A 24228-nucleotide genomic window follows, 5' to 3' on the forward strand; every position below is an offset into this window, starting at 1 on the left:
TCTGGCAACCACTGTGCGTTCTGTCTCTGTGAATTTGACTACTCTGTATACCTCAGATGAGTGCAATTATACAGTATTTCTCTTTTTGTGAATGGCTTATTTCACTTCGCATAATGTTCTCCGGGTTCACCCATGTTGTAGCATGTGTCAGAATTTCCTTCCTCTTTAAGACAGAATAATATTCCACTGTATATTTATATGACTGTTCCTTCATCCATGGATGGACATTTGAGTTGCTCCTACCTTTTGACTATTGTGAATAAAGCTGCTTTGAACATGAGTGTACAAACATCGCTTTGAGACACTGCTTTTCAGTTCTTTGGGGTATATACACCAATGGAATTGCTGAATCATAAGGTAATTCTTGTTTAAGTTTTTTTAAGAACTACCATACTGTTTTACATAGCAGCTGCTCTATTTCCCTCCAGCAGTGTATGTGTTCCAGTTTCTGTTCATCTTTGCTAAGACTTATTTTGTTTTTCTTTTTGTCCCTTAAATATTAGCTTTTGCATTGGGTATGAAGTGGTATCTCATTGTGTTTTTTTTTTTTAAATTTATTTATTTTTAGCTGTGTTGGGTCTTCGTTGCTGTGCGCAGGCTTTCTCTAGTTGTGGCGAGCGGGGGTATTCTTTGTTGCGGTGGTTGGGCTTCTCATTGCAGTGGCTTCTCTTGTTGTGGAGCACAGGCGCACGCACGGGCTTCAGCAGTTGTGGCGCATGGGCTCAGTAGTTGTGGCACGCGGGCTCAGTAGTAGTGGCTCGTGGACTCTAGAGCGCAGGCTCAGTAGTTGTGGCACACAGGCTTGGTTGCTCCGTGCATGTGGGATCTTCCCGGACCAGGGCTCAAACCCGTGTCCCCTGCATTGGCAGGTGGATTCTTAACCACTGCGCCACCAGGGAAGCCCTCTCATTGTGGTTTTGATTTGCATTTCCCTAAGGATTAGTGATGTTGAGTACCTTTTCATTTGCTTGTTGGTCATCTGTATAACTTCTTTGCAGAAATAACTATTGAAGTTCTTTGCCAAATTTTGAATTGGGTTTTTTTCGTTGTAGTTGTTGAGTCATAGGAGTTTTAAATATATTCTGGATATTAACACCATATCAGATATATGATTTGCAGATATTTTCTCCCGTTGTGTAGATTGCCTTTTCACCGTGTTAAGTGTGTCTTTTGATGCCTCGGTGATTTTTTTGAAATCTCAAGTCTTATCAAATTACTCTATATGGCTCAGAGCTTAAATTTCATATTCTTGGCATTGTATACAATCTGGCTCATAATGAACTCTCTGGGTTAACATTAAAAAAAAAGACACCCCCCCCACCCCGACCCCACACATCCTTCTCCTTTTTTCTGCCCAGCAATTTAAACTCTAACCAGGCAAAAATATTTGCAACTCAGAAAGTGTCAAGATTCATCTTATTCTCGCCTAGTTGCCCTCCACATTCATCTAGGGAACTTCTGTTTTTCCAAAAGCATCTCAAACATCTCTTGTATGAAGCCTTTTCTAATCACTCTCTACTTCCCCAGGCACGGTGGAATTGAGTGCTGAACCCTGTGCATCCTTCTTTCATAGCGTCTGAAACATTTTAGTTTGCCTGTTTGTTTACCTGTCTGTTTTGCTTTGCTGGACTGATAGTTCTTCACGAGCAGAGTCTTTGTTATTGGTCTTTTTATCTTTAACTTAGTTCCTGGTATGTGGTATGTAGTATATAATTAAATACTCAATAAATGTGGTTAAATGAATGTGTGATTAGTGAGTGAGTGAATAAGTGAATTCATTTTAAGAGTTACAGCAGAATGGACTCTAATTCTGGTTGCTTATGGTTCTGCACTGGTAACTGTTTCCAGAGTGGTTTCTGGGAGAAAGTGGCACTCATTTTCAAACTCCTGGTTGGAAATCCCCATTCTCTGTCCCAACTGTTAGCCACTTTGTGGTAGATCTTTATTACTGAGTAGACTTTTTATTTTGACTCATACTACTATACATATATAACTTCTAAAATTTATGACATATTACCCCAGAAAGGTTATAAATGATTTGCAAGTCTTTTGAAAAACACTGCAAGGATGTATGTATAGTATATGAGATGGAATTGCTCACATTCTAGATATGTTTGCTATCATTGTTCTTACTGGGATAAACGAAAGAGCCTGGGAAATAATCCTTTGGTTGGCATTTAAAACCAAAACAAAACAAAAACTGGTATCTTTTCCTCTCTTCCATTAAGACTGTAGCTCTTGTTATGAATTTTGGTAATAAATGACTTCATTTGAAGTCTTGTAGTTTATGATGTCCCCTGGCAGGGAAATCTTGAAAATATTTTACTGTTACAGCAAATTTCACACTAAGCCATATTTCAAAAAGTCATTAGTAAAAGTTCTGGAAAAAGAACAGTCACCATCAAGTGATATGCTACCAAAAGATGGATTGCTACTATTTTAGATGATTTAGTTGTGCCAATTATATGGGCTTTTTATGAGTTATGCCCTACATGATTTCCAGTAAAACTTTGATTTTAAATGTAAACAATACTTATTTGAACATTTAATTCATTCCTAATGTAAATACTGAGTTGTTCTGTATTCTTGTAAGTTTTTTCTTTACATGTCAGAAATTGTCTGTATATAGGCACGTTCTGCATTGAATTCAGTGAAATAATTTTCATCCTTCCTTCTGGTGACAGTGTTTTTCTTTCCTGAGTGATGAAAAAGGAATTGGTTATGAAATGATACTATAATAGATTCTTCTTTAAGTAAAACATTTGAACTGTTCTGTTTCTTTCAGGAGGACTTAGCACCTTTACATGAGTTTTTATTACTTACAAATATTGTCAACTGCAAAGGGAGCAGTGGTTTACATAATTTAATGTAGGGGTAGTCCAGAATTCATTTGTTCAACTTTTAAATTATTTTGGAATTTGTGTTGGAATATTGGTATCTCCAATATTGGTGTGTGCAGGACTTTCCAAAACATAGTAAACCATACTGTAATGTCTTTGTCTTGAAATAAACTGCAAACTCTCCAGCAGTTCCTTGGGTTACTATGAGGTAAGTGTTTTTGTTCAGCGCCTCTTGGTTCCTGATCTCCTTCTTTTTTTTTTTTTTTTTTTTTTTTTTTGCGGTACGTGGGCCTCTCACTCTTGTGGCCTCTCCCGTGGTGGAGCACAGGCTCCGGACGCGCAGGCTCAGCGGCCATGGCTCACGGGCCCAGCCGCTTCGCGGCATGTGGGATCTTCCCAGACCGAGGCACGAACCCGTGTCCCCTGCATCGGCAGGTGGACTCTCAACCACTGCACCACCAGGGAAGCACCCTGATCTCCTTCTTTACTGATCTGTGGTGGTAATGAACTATAGCCACTTCTCAGATGCAAATAGTTTAAGACAAAATTGCCTTTATTTCTCTATACTTGCAACTTTACATGTGCTTTTAGTCTGGGATAGAATCATTTGGTCTTCAAAGGTTTTCACTTTTGGAAAATATGACTCTCACTCACCAGGCTCACCTGATGGATAGCACCTACCGCTTCTTCTTTATGGACATAAACATTAAGGTTTGAGGTAAATTAAAAATTATCTAATGTGATTTACGAGGTAGACATTGTAAGGGCCATTAATACACTCCAAAAACTCTTGTGTCTGCCATATACCAGGTGTTTTGTGGATTGGGGACCCAGAGACGATATATATACACAGTCTTTGAGAAGCATCTCTTGAGTTTGGTCACAGAGTGGTGTGGAGGGAGACTGGTCAAAAATTACAATGTATTATGATAGGTTCTGTGATAGAGACAAGGAGAGGGTGTCATGGGAGTGTATGGAAGGGTCATTTAACCCAGAGTTTGAAATGTTGAGAAATGCTTCCAGGAGCAGGTCACATCTGAACTGCGTCTTAAAGGGTGAGTAGGAATTAGCCAAGTAAAAAGGAAGAGAAGCCTGGAAATAGACTAAGATAATATGACAAGAGAGACAGGAGGTAAGCCTTAGAATAAATGGTGGCTGTCATTTATTGAGTACCTACTTTGTACTGAACTCTATTATGAGCTTTAAACCACTTACCTCACAGTAACCTAAGGGGCAGGTGCTATTATCCTGTTTGCACATGAGGAAACTGAGAGTCATTACTCTCCTGAGGTTATGACAAGGTTAATGAGTATCAGAGCTTGATTTTAAAACCCTAGAGTTTCTGGCTTTTTATCAAGGCTGTTTCCTCCCAAGAAAGAATAGTTTCAAGTTGGAGGAAATAGCTAAGTAGTTATCATGCTGTTGAAAGGTCAGACGTGCAGATTAAGTTCTGAAAAGTGTCCTGGGACATTTATAGTGACTTATTTATTCATTCAAGAAATATTTACTAAGAGTCCTTTAAGTACCAAGAACTGTGCTAGGTACTGGGAATTAAATGACAAGTGCCAAAGTGGTAGAGGTAGAGGGGTGAAAGAAAGTAGAGACAATGAGTGAAAACTGTAGTGTGAAGAAGCTTGATTGTAAAGGAAAAGACAGTGGTATAGCAGTAAACCTAGGCGAAATTGGGGTGTGTGTGTGTTTTAATATGGGATGTACTTCTTTTTAAATATAATTTGTTTATTTATTTTTGGCTGCGTTGGGTCTTCGTTGCTGCGCACGGGCTTTCTCTAGTTGCGGCGAGCGGGGCTACTCTTTGTTGCGTTGCACGGGCTTCTCATTGCAGTGGCTTCTCTTGTGGAGCACGGGCTCTAGGCGTGCGGGCTTCAGTAGTTGTGGCACGCGGGCTCAGAAGTTGTGGCCCATGGGCTCTAGAGCGCAGGCTCAGTAGTTGTGGCTCATGGGGGCTTAGTTGCTCCACAGCATGTGGGGTCTTCCCAGACCAGGGATCGAACCCGTGTCCCCTGCACTGACAGGCAGATTCGTAACGACTGCACCACGAGGGAAGTCCCAATATGGGACGTACTTAAATTGTTCATATTCTGAGGAGAAAGAGCCATGGTAGGGGAAAGATTTAAGATAAAATAGAAAGAACTAGTGATTGATTGGTTCATCAAGGATCCTAATAAAGGAGGGAAGTTAGGGACCAAAGTCTGTAGATTGCACGTTTTTGTTTGTTTGTTTATTTGTTTTGGGCATGCCACATGGCTTGTGTTACATGGCTTGTGGGATCTTAGTTCCCTGACCAGGGGTTGAACTTGGGCCCTTGGCAGTGAAAGTGCAGAGTCCTAATCACTGGACCACCAGGGAATTCTCTGAACATGTTTAATTCATTAGATTGCAAGATAATCCTAACATGAATTTGTCATGGCTGTAGAATTTTAGTATAACTACCCTGCTCTTGGATAATGGAGACTTGACTAACCAGTGAAACTTCTTACTTAAATGATCAGTGTGACCTCTTCTGTCTGATTTATGCATCCGTCTTCTTCATCCCTCAGTTATTCTGTCCATACCCCTTCTAACACAGCATGTATTATATGGAAGTAGAGTCACTGATGTTTCCCTCTTAGACCATACGCTTCTTGGGAGGAGAGAAGAGTAGAGGCTGTGTCTAACGCTGCTTAGCATCTGGTGTCATCTTACTTTAATAAAGCTTTGTTGAATCGATGAATCAGTGAATGACTCTGTTCCTTATTTGTACCATTTGAATATCAGTTTTTTGTTTTTTAATCTTTTATGGGTTAAAAGGTATGTATCTATCCTGTGCAAATTTTGTTGTCTGTTATAAATTAAGTACTTTAAGGTATGCCCAAGTACCAGTGAAAAGAGGACTTTAAAAATTTTCCAGGGCCTCCCTGGTGGCGCAGTGGTTGAGAGTCCGCCTGCCGATGCAGGGGATACGGGTTTGTGCCCCGGTCTGGGAGGATCCCATATGCCGCGGAGCGGCTGGGCCCGTGAGCCATGGCCGCTGGGCCTGCGCGTCCAGAGCCTGTGCTCCGCAGCGGGAGAGGCCGCAGCAGTGAGAGGCCCGCATACCGCAAAAAAAAAAAAAAAAAAAAAAAAAATTTCCATATAGGGAGGACCTTATGGTTTCATACAACCTAAAGAATATCTTAGGTGTATCTTTTTAGAGATTTAAGATAAATTTATTATCAGCTCAAAGTGACCAATTGTAATCTATCTAGAAGTGCAGAAATAAGATACGCTCACAGTTTAAAAAATATTTTAATTTAATTTAATTTTTATTTATTTATTTTTGGTTGCATTGGGTCTTCGTTGCTGCACGCGGGCTGTTTTTGGTTGCGGCGAGCAGGGACTACTCTTGGTTGTGGTGCGTGGGTTTCTCATTGCAGTGGCTTCTCGTTGCGGAGCACAGGCTCTAGGCGCGCGGGCTTCAGTAGTTGTGGCACATGGGCTCAGTAGTTGTGGCTTGCGGGCTCTAGAGCGCAGGCTCAGTAGTTGTGGCACACGGGCTTAGTTGCTCCGTGACGTGTGGGATCTTCCTGGAGCAGGGCTCAAACCTGTGTCCCCTGCATTGGCAGGGAGACTCTTAACCACTGTGCCACCAGGGAAGTCCCACGCTCACACTTTTTACTTCCTATTTTTTAAAGTTTTGTGTTAAAAAGTCAGTGATGCAATTTTTAAAAATTAAGTTTCCTGTGAGTGTGGTATGTAGTTCCCCCAAATATGTTATATTACTCATCAATGTCACGGAATTTTCTTTTTTCAGAATCCTGTCCAAAAGATCCCTGACTCTCATGAGATAACGCTGAAGCATGGCACTAAGACAGTAAGTTTTAAAAATTTAATTCTTTTCCCTCAGTAACAGGGCTCTCATGGAAAAGTGAACTAATAAGATATATTTATATTAAGGCCAATTATACAATCAACTGGTATCACAAAGCTATAGACATTAAGGAAAATAGATTACTTTTCTGTTCAGTCAAAATAACCATTGCATTTCATTTAAAATAGGAACACTTACTGCCATTGTTATTGTTGGCTTTAAAACCTCTTTCTTTGATATAGGAACATTATAAGTGAAAGAAAGAAATGAAACTCCAGTACTTTTTTTTGTTATGGTGTGGGAAAATTTTTCATTACCCTTAGCTTCATTTCTCTATCAGTAAGAGGCCTGAGTTCATTTTTTAGGTGGATGTTGAGATAAGAAATGAACATAAGATAGTTACTGTATGGCTCTAAGATTATATTACTTAGATTTATGGATTATATTTTTATATTTTCATATTTATTTATGTTATTTAAAAATTAATAATGTATACATTTTGAGGTATAAGATTAAATCATTTTATCTTATTGTAAAGAAAGATTTAATAATATCTTATTAAAAAATGATAGTTGAATGAATGAAACTTGCTTGTGAATGGATGAAAGAATAAAATTATCTTGCTTTCCCTTTATAATTAAGCTACCTTTTTCTAGAAGTCTGACATGTAAAGAAGTAGGAAAATACATCCCATAATGAGGGGGAAAACACCAATCAATAGAAATAGGTCCAGAAATAACACAGATGATAGAATTAATAGCCAAGGATTTAAAAATAGTGATAGTCTTTCCACTAAATTTTTTGCTTTTGAAAATATCATTTCCATAGAATATTTGTGTTAAATACATTGGGTTTATTATTATTTTAAATGAAGTAAACAGTGAATATTTTAAAATGTCTTAATTTTAATGTTTGCTATGGTAAATACTGACACAAATAACTCATATAAACAGACATTTTGGGGGGTTCTTAAAAGATTTTGAGTGCAAAGGGTCTTGAAACTGAAATATCTGAGAACTGCTGCCTTAAGAAATCATTTCCATCTAATTCTTCATATTATACCTACTTTTTATTAAATCACACTTTTGATATTTTTATTCTGAAATCAGGAAAGAATTTTACTAATTTTCATGTTTTTAAGTAAATAGGAAAAAAATTATAGACTGTAAATACTTAAAAGGAAGCTTTCCTATCGAGTCTAGAGATTTTTACAGCTGAGAGATAGTTTATGTTTAACACATGTTTTATTTAGATATGCATATTTTTTCAAATCAAATTTTATCTTTAAAAATATATATAATTAAAAAAATACTCCAAGTTATTTTACACATTAATAATCAGAGCTTCTAACTGTACTGTTAGGTTAACTAATGTTTTTTGCAGTCCTGCCTTTGCCCTGCATGTATTTCAACTTTTTGGAAATATGTCAGAGATTAAGAAGGTGACTGGCCGGTCTTCTTTGTTTGTTTGTTTTTAAGCTAGTTATTGTAAAAATGTTTACACATTCACAGGAGTATAGAGAATACTGAAAGGAATTCCCATATATTTATCTCTGAACCTTACCAATTGTCTACATAAGGCCACTCTTATTTCCTATGTAATTTACATTTCTAGTAAACCTCCTTCTCCCCATCCCATCTACCTACCTTGTGGGATTATTTAAAAACAAATTCCAGACTTCATATGATTTCATCTGTAAATATTTCAGTATGAATCTGTAAGAGATAAGGTTGGTCTTTCTCTCTCTCTCTCTCTCTCCTCCTCTCCCTCTCCTTTTCTCTCTCTCTCATAATTGGAACATCTTTATTACGTCTAAAGTTTTTTCAATAATTATTTAATATCATCTAATATCCCATTATTCAAATTTCTTCAATTGTCCCATACTATTTTTTTTTTAAATTTTTGGCTGCATTGGGTCTTTGTTGCTGAGTGCGGGCTTTCTCTAGTTGCGGTGAGCAGGGGCTACTCTTTGTTGTGGTGCACCGGATTCTCATCGCGGTAGCTTCTCTTGTTGTGGAGCATGGGCTCAGTAGTTGTGGCTCGCAGGCTCGAGAGCGCAGTTTCATTAGTTGTGGTGCACGGGCTTAGTCGCTCCGCGACATGTGGGATCTTCCTGGACCAGGGCTCGAACCCATGTCCCTGCATTGGCAGGTGGATTCTTAACCACTGCGCCACCAGGGAAGCCCCCATACATATTTTTCCAGTTAGTTTGTTCAAATCAGTATCCAGACGGTATCTGACTCACTCTGAGGAGAGTCATCATTGTTTACTTGTTATGTCTCTTAATCTATATGTTTTTCCTTTTCTTTTTTTCTCCTCGCCATTGAAGAAATATATCTATTTTGTCAGTATACTTACCGTTGACCTGAAACAAATACACTACCAGGTATTTCTTCAGCAAAGATAGGTTTATCCAGGATCAGCAGAGAATTACAATTTGGGGTCTGCAGCCATGGTGAGCCATGCTCAAGTTCCTGCGTGGCAAGGGAAGGAGAACCTTTTTATGGGGGTGAAAAGGAAATTTGGAGGGCTAACCAGAGTCCATGGCCTTTCACTGGCTGATGAGTCCTTGCCAGGAAACAAGAGGAGTCTTTATTCTTCCTATTGAGCTCTACTATCATTGCAGGGTTTCCCTTTCTGGTATCCCAAATCTATTTAATTGAGGTTTCTGTTTATTAATTTTTTACATTTACCCCTTTGATCACAAGATTTTTCTCTGAAAGCATCACTGATTAAATGTCAGTTTGCCTAGTTTCAGCAGCCTTTTGTCCCTCAGTGTCAGGAAGGACCTTTCTTAGGTGTAGTGTCTCACATCAGAAGGAAATTGCATAGATTAGAAACTTATTAAGATCACACTCGAATAACAAGGAGAGGCAGGAGGGGGAACTTTCAGGTACTTTTTATCTGAAGTCCGTATGTTATCAAGATCATAGATATTGGAGATCGTCTGGAGCGTTATGTCATCATCAAAGATTTGGTGACAAACTTCTAACAGGGTTTCTCTGGATATCTTGGGAAAGCTGTCTTATCAGATGTCATCTGCTTCAATTCCAGGAAATCTTTACTTTCAGGTCACCAGATGATGTGCAGGTCCAGTCAGGGTTTGGTGCTTTCTTTAGGTGTATTACGTCACATGAATTCAAGAATCTATTCCTTGGAGTTTGGTGGCAAAAATATTGGTTAGCAGTGCCTGATAGGGGCCTCTCCAGGGAGGTTGAAAAGAGTTTTTCTGGAGGTGTCTTTTCCAATAGATGAAATCTCCAGGTTGTAAGGTGTGATGCTTAAGGTCTAGATTCAGTTTGCTGGTATTTTATTGAGGATTTTTCTGTTTATATTCATAAGGGATATAGGTCAGTAGTTTTCTTATGGTGACTTTGGTTTTGGCATTGGGGTAATATTTACCTCATAGAACGCTGAAAGCATTTATTTCTCCTATATTTTCTGGAAGGGTTTATGAAGGATTGATTAATTATTCTTTAAGTGTTTGATAGAATTTATCCTGACGCCAAAAAGATATAGACTTTTCTTTGTGGAAAGATTTTTTTGTTTTTTATAAATTTATTTATTTATTTGGCTGCGTTGGGTCTTCGTTGCTGTGTGCCAGCTTTCTCTAGTTGTGGTGAGTGGGGGCTACTCTTCGTTGTGGTGTGTGAGCTTCTCATTGCGGTGGCTTCTCTTGTTGTGGAGCACAGGCTCTAGGTGTGTGGGCTCAGTAGTTCTGACATGAGGGCCTCAGTAGTTGTGGCTCGTGGGCTCAAGAGCGCAGGCTCTGTAGTTGTGGCGCACGGGCTTAGTTGCTCCACGGCGTGTGGGATCTTCCTAGACCAGGGCTCGAACCTGTGTCCCCTGCATTGGCAGGCGGATTCTAAACCACTGTGCCACCGGGAAGTCTTCTGGGAAGATTTTTGATTACTAATTTAAGCCCTAATTAAAAATCTATTCAGATTTTTTTTCTTTTTTATTTTTCATGGGTCCATTTTGGTAGTTTGTGTCTTTCTAATAATTTGTACGGTTCATCTAAGTTATATAACTGGTTGGCATGCAATTCATAGAATTTCCTTGTAATCCTCTTAATTTATGTTATCTTCTCTTTCCTTCTTGATTTTAGTAATACTTTCTTTTTTTCTTGGCTAATCTAGCTAAAGTTTCTCAATTTTCTTGAAATTTTCAAAGGACCATTTTTTGGTCCCGTTGATTTTCTTTACTTTAAAAATTTCTCTTTTCTGCTGAACTCTGCTCTAATCTTTATTCCTTCCTGTTGCATGCTTTGGGGTTTGTTTCATCTTCTTTGGTAGTTTTTTAAGGTGGAAGCTTAAGTTATTGATTTGAGATCTTTCTTCCTTTCTAACATAGGTGTCATAGACATAAATTTCCCTCTAAAGCACTTCTATTTTTATATATTGCTTAAGTGAATAATTTACTTCTTTTTTTAACATCTTATTGGAGTATAATTGCTTTACAATGGTGTGTTAGTTTCTCCTTTATAACAAAGTGAATCACTTATACATATACATACGTCCCCATATCTCTTCCCTCTTGTGTCTACCTCCCACCCACCCTCCCTGTCCCACCCCTCTAGGTGGTCACAGAGCAATGAGCTGATCTCCCTGTGCTATGCGGCTGCTTCCCACTAGCTATCTCTTTTACGTTTGGTAGTGTATATATGCCATGCCACTCTCTCACTTTGTCACAGCTTACCTTTCCCCCTCCCCATATCCTCAAGTCCATGCTCTAGTAGGTCTGCGTCTTTATTCCCGTCTTGCCCCTAGGTTCTTCATGACCTTCTTTTTTTTTTTTTCTTAGATTCCATATATATGTGTTAGCATATGGTATTTGTTGTTTTTCTCTTTCTGACTTACTTCACTCTGTATGACAGACTCTAGGTCCATCCACCTCACTACAAATAACTCAATTTCGTTTCATTTTATGGCTGAGTAATATTCCATTGTATATATGTACCACATCTTCTTTATCCATTCATCTGTCGATGGACACTTAGGTTGCTTCCATGTCCTGGCTATTGTAAATAGAGTTGCAATGAACATTTTGGTACATGACTCTTTTTGAACTATGGTTTTCTCAGGGTATATGCCCAGTAGTGGGATTGCTGGGTCATATGGTAGTTCTATTTTGAGTTTTTTAAGGAACCTCCATACTGTTCTCCATAGTGGCTGTATCAATTTACATTCCCACCAACAGTGCAAGAGGGTTCCCTTTTCTCCACACCCTCTCCAGCATTTATTGTTTGTACATTTTTGGATGATGGCCATTCTGACTGGTGTGAGATGAAATCTCAATGTAGTTTTGATTTTCATTTCTCTAATGATTAATGATGTTGAGCATTCTTTCATGTGTTTGTTGGCAGTCTGTATATATTCTTTGGAGAAATGTCTATTTAGGTCTTCTGCCCATTTTTGGATTGGGTTGTTTGTTTTTTTGATATTGAGCTGCATGAGCTCCTTGTAAGTTTTGGAGATTAATCTTTTGTCAGTTGCTTCATTTGCAAATATTTTCTCCCATTCTGAGGGTTGTCTTTTCGTCTTGCTTATGGTTTCCTTTGCTGTGCAAAAGCTTTGAAGTTTCATTAGGTCCCATTTGTTTATCTTTGTTTTTATTTCCATTTCTTTAGGAGGTGGGTCCAAAAGGATCTTGCTGTGATTTATGGCATAGAGTGTTCTGCCTATGTTTTCCTCTAAGAGTTTGATAGTGTCTGGCCTTACATTTAGGTCTTTAATCCATTTTGAGTTTATTTTTGTGTATGGTGTTAGGGAGTGTTCTAATTTTATACTTTTACATGTACCTTTCCAGTTTTCCCAGCACCACTTACTGAAGAGGCTATCTTTTCTCCACTGTATATTCTTGCCTCCTTTATCAAAGATAAGGTGTGTGTGGGTTTATCTCTGGGCTCTCAATCCTGTTCCATTGATCTATCTTTCTGTTTTTGTGCCAGTACCATACTGTCTTGATTACTGTAGCTTTGTAGTATAGTCTGAAGTCCAGGAGCCTGATTCCTCCAGCTCCATTTTTCTTTCTCAAGATTGCTTTGGCTATTCGGGGTCTTTTGTGTTTCCATACAAATTGTGAAATTTTTTGTTCTAGTTCTGTGAAAAATGCCAATGGTAGTTTGATAGGGATTTCATTGTATCTCTAGATTGCTTTGTGTACTATAGTCATTTTCACAAGATTGATTCTTCCAGTCCAAGAACATGGTATATCTCTCCATCTATTTGTGTCATCTTTAATTTCTTTCATCAGTGTCTTACAATTTTCTGCATACAGGTCTTTTGTCTCCATAGGTAGGTTTATTCCTAGATATTTTATTCTTTTTGTTGCATGGGTAAATGGGAGTGTTTTCTTAATTTAACTTTCAGATTTTTCATCATTAGTGTATAGGAATGCTACAGATTTCTGTGCATTAATTTTGTATCCTGCTACTTTACCAAATTCATTGATTAGCTCTAGTAGTTTTCTGGTAGCATCTTTAGGATTCTCTATGTATAGTATCATGTCATCTGCAAACAGTGACAGCTTTACTTCTTTTCCAATTTGGATTCCTTTTATTTCTTTTTTTGTTTGTTTTGTTTTCTTTTTTCCTTTTTGCGGTACGCGGGCCTCTCACTGTTGTGGCCTCTCCCTTTGCAGAGCACAAGCTCTGGACAGACAGGCTCAGCAGCCATGGCTCACGGGCCTAGCCGCTCCGCGGCATGTGGGATCCTCCCAGACCGGGACAAAAACCCATGTTCCCTGCATTGGCAGGCGGACTCTCAACCACTGTGCCACCAGTGAAGCCCTATTTCTTTTTCTTCTCTGATTGCTGTGGCTAAAACTTCCAAAACTTCGGTGAATAATAGTGGTGAGAATGGGCAACCTTGTTTTTTTACTGATCTTAGAGGAAGTGCTTTCAGTTTTTCACCATTGAGGACAATGTTGGCTGTGGGTTTGTCATGTTTGGCCTTTATTATGTTGAGCAACTTTCCCTCTATGCCTACTTTCTGCAGGGTTTTTGTCATAAATGGGTGTTGAATTCTGTCAAAAGCTTTCTCTGCATCGATTGCGATGATCATATGGATTTCCTCCTTCAATTTTTTAATATGGTGTATCACATTGATTGATTTGCATATATTGAAGAATCCTTGCATTCCTGGGATAAACCCCACTTGATCATGGTGTGTGATCCTTTTAATGTGCTGTTGGATTCTGTTTGCTAGTATTTTGTTGAGGATTTTGGCATCTATGTTCATCAGTGATATTGGCCTGTAGTTTTCTTTCTTTGTGGCATCTTTGTCTGGTTTTGGTATCAGGGTGATGGTGGCCTCGTAGAATGAGTTTGGCAGTGTTTCTCCCTCTGCTGTATTTTGGAAGAGTTTGAGAAGGATACGTGTTAGCTCTTCTCTAAATGTTTGTTAGAATTCGCCTGTGAAGCCATCTGGTCCTGGGCTTTTGTTTGTTGGAAGATTTTTAATCACAGTTTCAATTTAAGTGCTTGTGATTGGTCTATTCATATTTTCTATTTCTTCCTGGTTCAGTCTTGGCAGGTTGTGCATTTCTAAGAATTTGTCCATTTCTTCCATGTTGTCCATTTTATTGGCATAGAGTTGCTTGTAGTAATCTCTCATGATCCTTTGTATTTCTGCAGTGTCAGTTGTTACTTCTCCTTTTTCATTTCTAATTCTATTGATTTGAGTCTTCTCTCTTTTTTTCTTGATGAGTCTGGCTAATGGTTTATTATTTTTGTTTATCTTCTCAGAGAACCAGCTTTTACTTTTATTGATCTTTGCTATCGTTTCCTTCATTTCTTTTTCATTTATTTCTGATCTGATCTTTATGATTTCTTTCCTTCTGCTTACGTTGGGGTTTTTTGTTCTTCTTTCTCTAATTGCTTTAGGTGTAGGTTTAGCTTGTTTATTTGAGATGTTTTTTGTTTCTTAATATAGGATTGTATTGCTATAAACTTCCCTCTTAGAACTTCTTTTGCTGCATCCCATAGGTTTTGGGTCATCGTCTCTCCATTGTCATTTGTTTCTAGGTAGTTTTTGATTTCCTCTTTGATTTCTTCAGTGATCCCTTGGTTATTAAGTAGTGTATTGTTTAGCCTCCATGTGCTTGTATTTTTTACAGATTTTTTTCCTGTAATTGATGTCTAGTCTCATCGTGTTGTGATCAGAAAAGATATTTGATACGATTTCAGTTTTCTTAAATTTACCAAGGCTTTATTTGTGACCCAAGATATCCTGGAGAATGTTCCATGAGCACTTGAGAAGAATGTGTATTCTGTTGTTTTTGGATGGAATGTCCTATAAATATCAATTAAGTCCATCTTGTTTAATGCATCATTTAAAGCTTGTGTTTCCTTATTTATTTTCATTTTGTATGATCTGTCCATTGGTGAAAGTGGGGTGTTAAAGTCCCCTACTATGATTGTGTTACTGTTGAATTCCCCCTTTATGGCTCTTAGTATTTGCCTTAGGTATTGAGGTACTCCTACGCTGGGTGCATAAATATTTATAATTGTTATATCTTCTTCTTGGATCGATCCATTGATCATTATGTAGTGTCCTTCTTTGTCTCTTGTAATAGTCTTTACTGTAAAATCTATTTTGTCTGATATGAGAATTGCTGCTCCAGCTTTCTTTTGATATCCTTTTGCATGGAATATCTTTTTCCATCCCCTCACTTTCAGTCTGTATGTGTCCCTAGGTCTGAAGTGAGTCTCTTGTAGATAGCATATATACGGGTCTTGTTTTTGTATCCATTCAGCCAGTCTGTGTCTTTTGTTTGGAGTATTTAATGCATTTACATTTAATGTAATTATCGATATGTATGTTCCTATTCCCATTTTCTTAATTGTTTTGGGTTTGTTATTGTAGGCCTTTTCATTCTTTTGTGTTTCATGCCTAGAGAAGTTCCTTTAGCATTTGTTGTGAAGCTGGTTTGGTGGTGCTGAATTCTCTTAGCTTTTGCTTGTCTGTAAAGGTTTTAATTTCTCCATCAAATCTGAATGAGATCCTTGCTGGGTAATCTTGGTTGTAGGTTTTTCTCCTTCATCACTTTAAACATGTCCTGTCACTCCCTCTGGCTTGCAGAGTTTCTGCTGAGAGATCAGCTGTTAACCTTATGGGGATTCCCTTGTGTGTTATTTGTTGTTTTTCCCTTGCTGCTTTTAATATGTTTTCTTTGTATTTAATTTTTGATAGTTTGATTAATATGTGTCTTGGCATGTTTCTCCTTGGATTTATCGTCTATGGGACTCTCTGTGCTTACTGGACTTAATTAACTGTTTCCTTTCCCATGTTAGGGAAGTTTTCAACTATAATCTCTTCAAATATTTTCTCAGTCCCTTTCTTTTTTTCTTCTACTTCTGGGACCCCTATAATTCAAATGTTGGTGCATTTAATGTTGTCCCAGAGGTCTCTGAGACTGTCCTCAGTTCTTTTCATTTTTTTTTTTCTTTATTCTGCTCTGCTGTAGTTATTTCCACTATTTTGTCTTCCAGGTCACTTATCCGTTTTTCTGCCTCAGTTATTCTGCTATTGATTCCTTCTACAGAATTTTTTAATTTCATTTATTGTGTTGTTCTTCACTGTTTGTTTTCTCTTTAATTCTTCTAGTTGCTTGTTAAACGTTTCTTGTATTTTCTACATTGTATTTCCAAGATTTTGGAACATCTTTACTATTGTTATTGTGAATTCTTTTTCAGATAGACTGCATATTTCCTCTTCATTTGTGAGGTCTGGTGTTTTTTTGCCTTGCACCTTTATCTGCTGTGTGTTTCTGTGTCTTCTCATTTTGCTTAACGTACTGTGTCTGGGGTCTCCTTTTTGCAGGCTGCGGGTTCATAGTTCCTGTTGTTTTTGTTGTCTGTCCCCAGTGGCTGAGTTTGGTTCAGTGGGTTGTGTAGGCTTCCTGGTGGAGGGGACTAGTGCTTGTGTTCTGGTGGATGAGGCTGGATCTTGTCTTTCTGTTGGGCGGGTCCACATCTGGTGGTGTGTTTTGGGGTGTCTGTGGCCTTATTGTGATTTTAGGCAGCCTCTCTGCTAATGGATGTGGTTGTGTTTCTGTCTTGCTAGTTGTTTTGCATGGGGTGTCCTGCATTGTAGCTTTCTGGTCATTGAGTGGAGCTGGGTCTTGGCATTGAGATGGAGATCTCTGGGTGATTTTCACGTTTTGATATTATGTGGAGCTGGGAGGTCTCTTTCAGATCAGTGTCCTGAACTTGGCTCTCCCACCTCAGAGGTACAGCCTGGATGCCCGGCTGGAGCACCAAGAGCCTGTGCTGCACATGGCTCAGAATAAAAGGGAGAAAAGCAAGCAAGCAAGCAAGCAAGCAAGAAGGGAGGGATGGAGGGAAGGAGGAAGGGAGGAAGGAAGGAAGGAAGGAGGGAGATAAAGTAAAATAAAGTTATAAAATAAAAAATAATTATTAAGAGAAAAAAGTTAAGTAATTAAAAAACAAACAAAGAAACAAAAAACGGACAGACAGAATCCTAGGACAAATGGTAAAAGCAAAGCTATACAGACAAAATCACACACAGAAGCATACACATAGACAGTCACAAAAAGAGAAAAGGGGGGAAAATATATGTCTTTGCTCCCAAAGCCCACCTCCTCAATTTGGGCTGATTCGTTGTCTCCTCAGGTATTCCATAGATGCAGGGTACATCAAGTTGATTGTGGAGATTTAATCTGTTGCTCCTGAGGCTGCTGGGAGAGATTTCCCTTTCTCTTCTTTGTTCGCACAGCTCCCGGGGTTCAGCTTTGGATTTGGACCCACCTCTTCGTGTAGGTCGCCTGAGGGCGTCTGTTCTTCACTCAGACACAACGGGGTTAAAGGAGCAGCTGATTTGGGGGTTCTGGCTCACTCAGGCCGTGGGGAGGGAGGGGTACGGATGCGGGGTGAGCCTGCGGCGGCAGAGGCTGGCGTGACATTGCACCAGCCTGAGGCGCGCCGTGTATTCTCCAGGGGAAGTTGTCCCTGGATCACGGGACCCTGGCAGTGGCGGGCTGCACAGGCTCCCGGAAGGGGCAGTGTGGATAGTGACCTGTGCTCGCACACAGGTTTCTTGGTGGCGGCAGCAGCAGCCTTAGTGTCCCATGCCCGTCTCTGGGGTATGCGCTGATAGCCGTGGCTGGCGCCCGTCTCTGGAGCTCCTTTAAGCGGTGCTCTGAGTCCCCTCTCCTCGTGCAGCAGGAAACAAAGAGGGAAGAAAAATTCTCTTGTCTCTTTGGCAGCTCCAGACTTTTTCCCAGACTCCCTCTCGGCTAGCCGTGGTGCACTAGCCCCCTTCAGGCTGTGTTCACTCAGCCAAGCCCAGTCCTCTCCCTGCGATCTGACCGAAGCCCGAGCCTCAGCTCCCAGCCACCGCCCGCCCCGGTGGGTGAGTAGACAAGCCTCTCGGGCTGGTGAGTGCCGGTCGGCACCGATCCTCTGTGCAGGAATCTCTCCGCTTTGCCCTCCACACCCCTGTTGCTGTGCTCTCCTCCGCGACACCGAAGCTCCCCCGCTCCGCCACCTGCAGTCTTCGCCGGCGAAGGGGCTTCTAGTGTGTGGAAACCTTTCCTCCTTCACGGCTTCCTCCCACTGGTGCAGCTCCCGTCCCTATTCTTTTGTCTCTGTTTTTTCTTGTTTGTTTTTTTTTTTGCCCTACCCAGGTACGTGGGGGAGTTTCTTGCCTTTTGGAGGTCTGAGGTCTTCTGCCAGCATTCAGTAGGTGTTCTGTAGGAGTTTTTCCACATGTAGATGTATTTCTGTTGTATCTGTGGGGAGGAAGGTGTTCTCCGCGTCTTACTCTTCCGCCATCTTGAAGCTCCGCCAGAGCTCTGTTTTCTGTTACTCATTACCTTTCATATCCTTTTGTTGGATAATAAATGGAGTATGTAAGAAGTCACAGAGATCCTGATACTTTATTTATTTGTTTGTTTATTTATTTATTTTTGGCTGCATTGGGTCTTTGTTGCTGTGCGTGGGCATTCTCTAGTTGCAGCGAGCGGGGGCTACTGTTTGTTGTAACGTGCGGGCTTCTCACTGCGGTGGCTTCTCTTGCTGCAGAGCATGGGCTCTAGGCGCACGGCCTTCAGTGGTTGTGGCACGTGGGCTCCATAACTGTGGCTTGCTGGCTCTAGAGCACAGGCTCAGTAGCTGTGGTGCAGGCTTAGTTGCTCTGCAGCATGTGGGATCTTCCTGGACCAGGGATTGAACCCGTGTTCCCTGCATTGGCAGGTGGATTCTTAACCACTGAGCCACCAGGGAAGTCCACGATCCTGGTACTTCAGAATGCTAGCATTGGAGATCTCATTTTGTCACTTTGCCCTTTCTTCTTTGCCATCTTTCTTCTGTCCTTAGATAAAAAAAAGTGAACTTTGTAGTTTATCCTTTTCTTTCCTGATAGAGGGTAATTGATCTTATATTTGTCAAACTGCATAACTGTTTGTTTGTATGTGTTTTTTTTATTTGCAGTCCTCCTTCATTTTTTAAAAGGGTTATTTATTAAGTGTCAGATTTGTGTCAGGCACTGTGCTGGGCACAAGGATGGTCTTTGTCCACATGGAATTTACACTTTTTTTTTTTCTTCTAGTTTTTAGAGTTTTTAACTCATTTACAAATAAGAAAAACTGATACATGCTAACATAAATAATTTTTATGAAAAATTACTTTTTTGAAAGCAAAACAATCCATTAATGAGGAGAGTGATATTATTTCACAGTTTTGCAAATCTCTTTAATATCTGGCTTAATAGAAGAGGGCTGGAGTTATCATACCTGCTTTTTTGCATTCAGTCTTTTACAATATCATTATGCCTCTGGATAAAAGGCAAATGATGTCTTAGTATTGTAAAAATAGCTTTGATCTTGAGTACACTTGAAAGGGTCTCGTGGACCCTCCAGATCACACTTTGAGAACCACTGCTGTATTCTAATCTCGCTCATTTTACATGTAAAAGCCCTGGATCTCAGAGAGATTAAGTGAGAAATCCAAAATTACATGGCCTGTTCATGATAGGATACAGATCCTAGAGGTTTGTCTCACTTCTCTTGGTTTGGATTCTCAGTCACAAACCTGGGAAATATACCCTAATGGCCTGTCCTGTTCTCTCTAGTTGTTGCCTCTAGCAAGGACTGTCACAGTATATTACTGCCCCCTACTCCCATTTTTTTAAATAAAAGAAAAGAGGAAAATCAACAAACATGATAAATTCTGCCATTGGCTTACTGTGTTAGTATTTGAATTAGAATTTCTATTTGAACTAAAATGCTAAGGCAAATTCTATTGCACTCTGTTCCATGTAAGCTGCTGATGACAGACTGCACAGTAAATATCACAGGTAGATATAGAAAGCAGATTAACCATAGTCTCATCAGTTATCATATATTCTGTGTCTGAATGTAATGCAGTCACATATCCTAGGAAAATTTTCACAAGAAAAGGCTGAAAAGGTGGTAGGTATATTAAGAATTTGCAAATAAACTGGCGATCTTTTTGAAGTTTTTAGATAAAATGGGAGTTTTTCTGAAATTAGATACTTTCCATTCCTTAGCCAGACCTTATTCTGTCTTTTTTTTAAAAAAAACAAAGAATCTTCTTGGTCACTTAAGAGATCATTTCCTTTGTATCCTACCAGATGATCCAGAGAAGGATCATAGCCTTGTTCCTTTAAACAACCTAATGCCCAGAAAAGCTGGTCCAGTAGAGGAAATTCTTCCCAAGGAATATACTTCCTACTTTCATTTTTTTTTAGGTTCTACATTTTTTGGTTCTAAATTATGAATCACATCTATTTCTTTTTTCATTAACATAGTGACATAATGGTAATTCTCTTCCTCAGTGAAAGAATTCACAACAGGGAAATTCCTGGTGGCCCAGTGGTTAGGACTCTGCACTTACACTGCCGGGGGGCACGGTTTTGATCCTTGGTTGGGGAGCTAAGATCCTGCATGCCGCACAGCACAGTGAAAAAAAAAAAAAAGAACTCACAACGGTGAACGTTTTTTAGGTGAAGAGCTCCTTTTCCCCAGGTTCCCCTTTGGGCACATTCTTCCCAGTTTACCCTGAAGTCCAAATGACCACCAGGAAGTTGGAAACTGCAGGTTGCAAACAACACTGTCCTTTTCCCCAGGAGAACAGTGAGGATGCCTGCAGCTGGTCACTATTCCTCCCACCCTGATTCAGGGCCTCAGCCCCTGTGGCTCCGTACTGGTGGTCATGGGGTAGGAGTGGAATTTACACTCTTGAGGGGAGGACAGGTATAGAATAGACAAGTCACAAATGAATTTGCAATTTCAAATTACATTGTAGGGAGATGAACACTGGTGGGGTTAGCTTTATCAGGAGGAGGGACACCTCTTTAATTTTAACAGGAGGGAAGAAGGGTAGAGTGGGCATGTCGATGGGATGGGGAGAAGGAGGTTTACTAGAAATGTAAATTATATAGGAAATAAGAGTGGCCTTATGTAGACAATTGGTAAGGTTCAGAGATAAATATATGGGAATTCCTTTCAGTATTCTCTATACTTCTGTGAATGTGTAAACATTTTTACAATAACTAGCTTAAAAACAAACAAACAAAGAAGACCGGCCAGTCACCTTCTTAATCTCTGACATATTTCCAAAAAGTTGAAATACATGCAGGGCAAAGGCAGGACTGCAAAAAAAATTAGTTAACCTAACAGTACAGTTAGAAGCTCTGATTATTAATGTGTAAAATAACTTGGAGTATTTTTTAATTATATATATTTTTAAAGATAAAATTTGATTTGAAAAAATAAGCATATCTAAATAAAACGTGTTAAACATGAACTATCTCTCAGCTGTAAAAATCTCTGGACTCAATGATAGGAAAGCTTCTGTTTAAGTATTTACAGTCTATAATTTTTTTTATTTACTTAAAAACATGAAAATTAGTAAAATTCTTTCCTGATTTCAGAATAAAAATATCAAAAGTGTGATTTAATAAAAAATAGGTATAATATGAAGAATTAGATGGAAATGATTTCTTAAGGCAGCAGTTCTCAGATATTTCAGTTTCAAGACCCTTTGCACTCAAAATCTTTTAAGAACCCAAAATGTCTGTTTATATGAGTTATTTGTGTCAGTATTTACCATAGCAAACATTAAAATTAAGACATTTTAAAATATTCACTGTTTACTTCATTTAAAATAATAATAAACCCAATGTATTTAACACAAATATTTTATGGAAATGTATTTCCTTTGAAATACAAGAACAATTGTTTATTGAAAAAGCTGAATTGTTTGTAAGATTTCTACTTATATACTGAAGCAACTTAGTTTATCATATGACAGCTATTCTGAGTACATGGTAGATAAGTTTGGATGAAGCTACTGATTAGATTAAACTAAAATATTTTCTTGTATTTCAAAGAAATAATACTCCTAATAACAAAGCCACATAATATAGAAGGTGCTTTCCATTTTCACTTTTCAGAAGTAACAACAGTGGTGATCTATATTTACAGTGCCTGTAAGGTAGGAAGTAGGGTTAGAGAAAGGAAATAGGGTTATAATAGACAATAAGTAGCTTTTCTCCATTTTTTTTTTTTTTTTTTTTTTTTTAAACCAGGTTTCTGCTTTGGGTCTGGATCCCTCAGGTGCCCGTTTGGTGACTGGAGGATATGACTATGATGTTAAGTTTTGGGATTTTGCTGGAATGGATGCTTCTTTTAAGGCATTTCGATCCCTTCAGCCCTGTGAATGGTATGTATTATGCAACTTAATACCTTCATATTTGAAGACAGAGTCTCTTGTTATTTGAATTCCGTTTATGATGATTTTTACCAAAATACGATAAGTTTACATGACTATATACTACATTCGTTATTCAGATGAAAGTGAAGTGTACCTTTTATGTTTCTTTTCTTTAGTAAATTTCCTTTAGTTTCATTAATTTATTCTTTAGTAAATTTCCTTTAGTTTCATTAATTTATGTTTTAAAGACATTGTTTTTTAAAAAATATTTTAATTTAGAAATTGTTACCTTGCCTAGTTTACTTTAAAACACGTCATTAAATACTGTGTAATATTATATGTGTGTGTATAACATATGTTAAGCCAAGTGCTAGTTGGTGCTGCATTGTGCAGTTATGGTCAGCTAGCATTATATTATAAATGACTTTACATGTTGCTACCATAAGCAACCTTCTTATGTCTACTTTTGACCATCGTTGTTCTTTTAGCATATTGGATATCAGAAATGGATTTTATTGGTGAAACTATCTTGTTAACTTGCATAATGTATGTTGGAAATGAGCTTTCAATGATGAGATTTAAAAATATTCAAGATATGTGGATTAGCTGAAATTACTCTGACTCAATTTCTTACTCTTGCATGAATGGGATGTAAATCTAGTTTTGCCTTCAACCTGAACTCTTAGGGGTTTTGTTTAATGTCCACTTGTAAACTCTGGATTTCATCAACTATATGGAGAAAGTTCCTGTCTCTGGACCGTTGAGCGTTTGCTTCTAGTGAACCTTTTGTGAAAGTGGTGGTTGGAGCATCTAAACGAGATACTGGGATTTTTCTCAAGCCTGCAGAATAGATCATATGAATTGTTTGTGCTTACTTGCCAATAAATATTACATAATAAATGTCTGTCTTATGTGGATCAGAATTGAGTCAGACCTCAAATTTCTCTGGCAGTTATATAGTTATCTAGCAAAATAACTTTGCTGACTAATGTGGCTCTGGTCAGTGTTCTACAAATCATTATTGATTTGTAAAGTTTGAAGTCGTAACTCTTAAGCTGTCTAGTAGTAAAGATTTGAGAATTCCCTAAATAGATCTTAACAGATGTAGGATCAATTGAAAGGAAAAAAAAAACGCTGAGTATCTCCAGCGATGGCTATATTTAAAATAGCTCTTATGATTTAAAATAATGACATTTATCTTGAGTTAGTATGATGACCTTTTTAAAAATAAATTTATTTATTTAATTTATTTATTTATGTTGGGTCTTCATTGCTGTGTGTGAGCTTTCTCTAGTTGCAGCAAGCGGGGGCTACCCTTCGTTGCAGTGCATGGGCTTCTCATTGTGGTGGCTTCTCTTGTTGTGGTGGATGGGCTCTAGGCACACGGGCTTCAATAGTTGTGGCTCACGGGCTCAGTAGTTGTAGCTCATGGGCTCTAGAGCACAGGCTCAGTAGTTGTGGCACACGGGCTTAGTTGCTCCGCAGCATGTGGGATCTTCCCGGACCAGGACTCGAACACATGTCCCCTGCATTGGCAGGAGGATTCTTAACCACTGCACCACCAGGGAAGCCCCATGATGGGCTTTTAAAAATGTACTTAAAATATGTTGTTTAGGGCTTCCCTGGTGGTGCAGTGGTTGAGAGTCCACCTGCTGATGCAGGGTACAAGGGTTTCTGCCCCAGTCCGGGAAGATCCCACACGCCGCGGAGCGGCTGGGCCCGTGAGCCATGGCCGCTGAGCCTGCACGTCCAGAGCCTATGCTCCGCAATGGGAGAGGCCACAACAGTGAGAGGCCCGTGTACCGAAAAAAAAAAAAAAAAAAAAAGTTGTGTATATCCCT

The 24228-nt window shown here is 39.0% G+C and overlaps 1 protein-coding gene and 1 pseudogene across 2 annotated transcripts in view; one reads left to right on the plus strand and one right to left on the minus strand.

Moving 5' to 3' along the window:
• Positions 1 to 24228, plus strand: part of WDR70 (WD repeat domain 70) — a 318511-nt gene that overhangs the window by 40231 nt on the left and 254052 nt on the right. For both annotated transcript variants that reach the window (XM_060092819.1, XM_060092820.1), the window contains exons 6-7: positions 6631 to 6690; positions 22263 to 22396. In XM_060092819.1, the coding sequence (XP_059948802.1) occupies positions 6631 to 6690; positions 22263 to 22396 (194 nt within the window). The remainder of the gene's footprint in view (positions 1 to 6630; positions 6691 to 22262; positions 22397 to 24228) is intronic.
• LOC132485762 (nucleotide triphosphate diphosphatase NUDT15-like) lies at positions 20040 to 20886 on the minus strand (annotated as a pseudogene).

This window comes from Mesoplodon densirostris, chromosome 3 (genome assembly GCF_025265405.1).
Source record: "Mesoplodon densirostris isolate mMesDen1 chromosome 3, mMesDen1 primary haplotype, whole genome shotgun sequence".
In the NCBI taxonomy this organism is placed as follows: domain Eukaryota; kingdom Metazoa; phylum Chordata; class Mammalia; order Artiodactyla; family Ziphiidae; genus Mesoplodon; species Mesoplodon densirostris.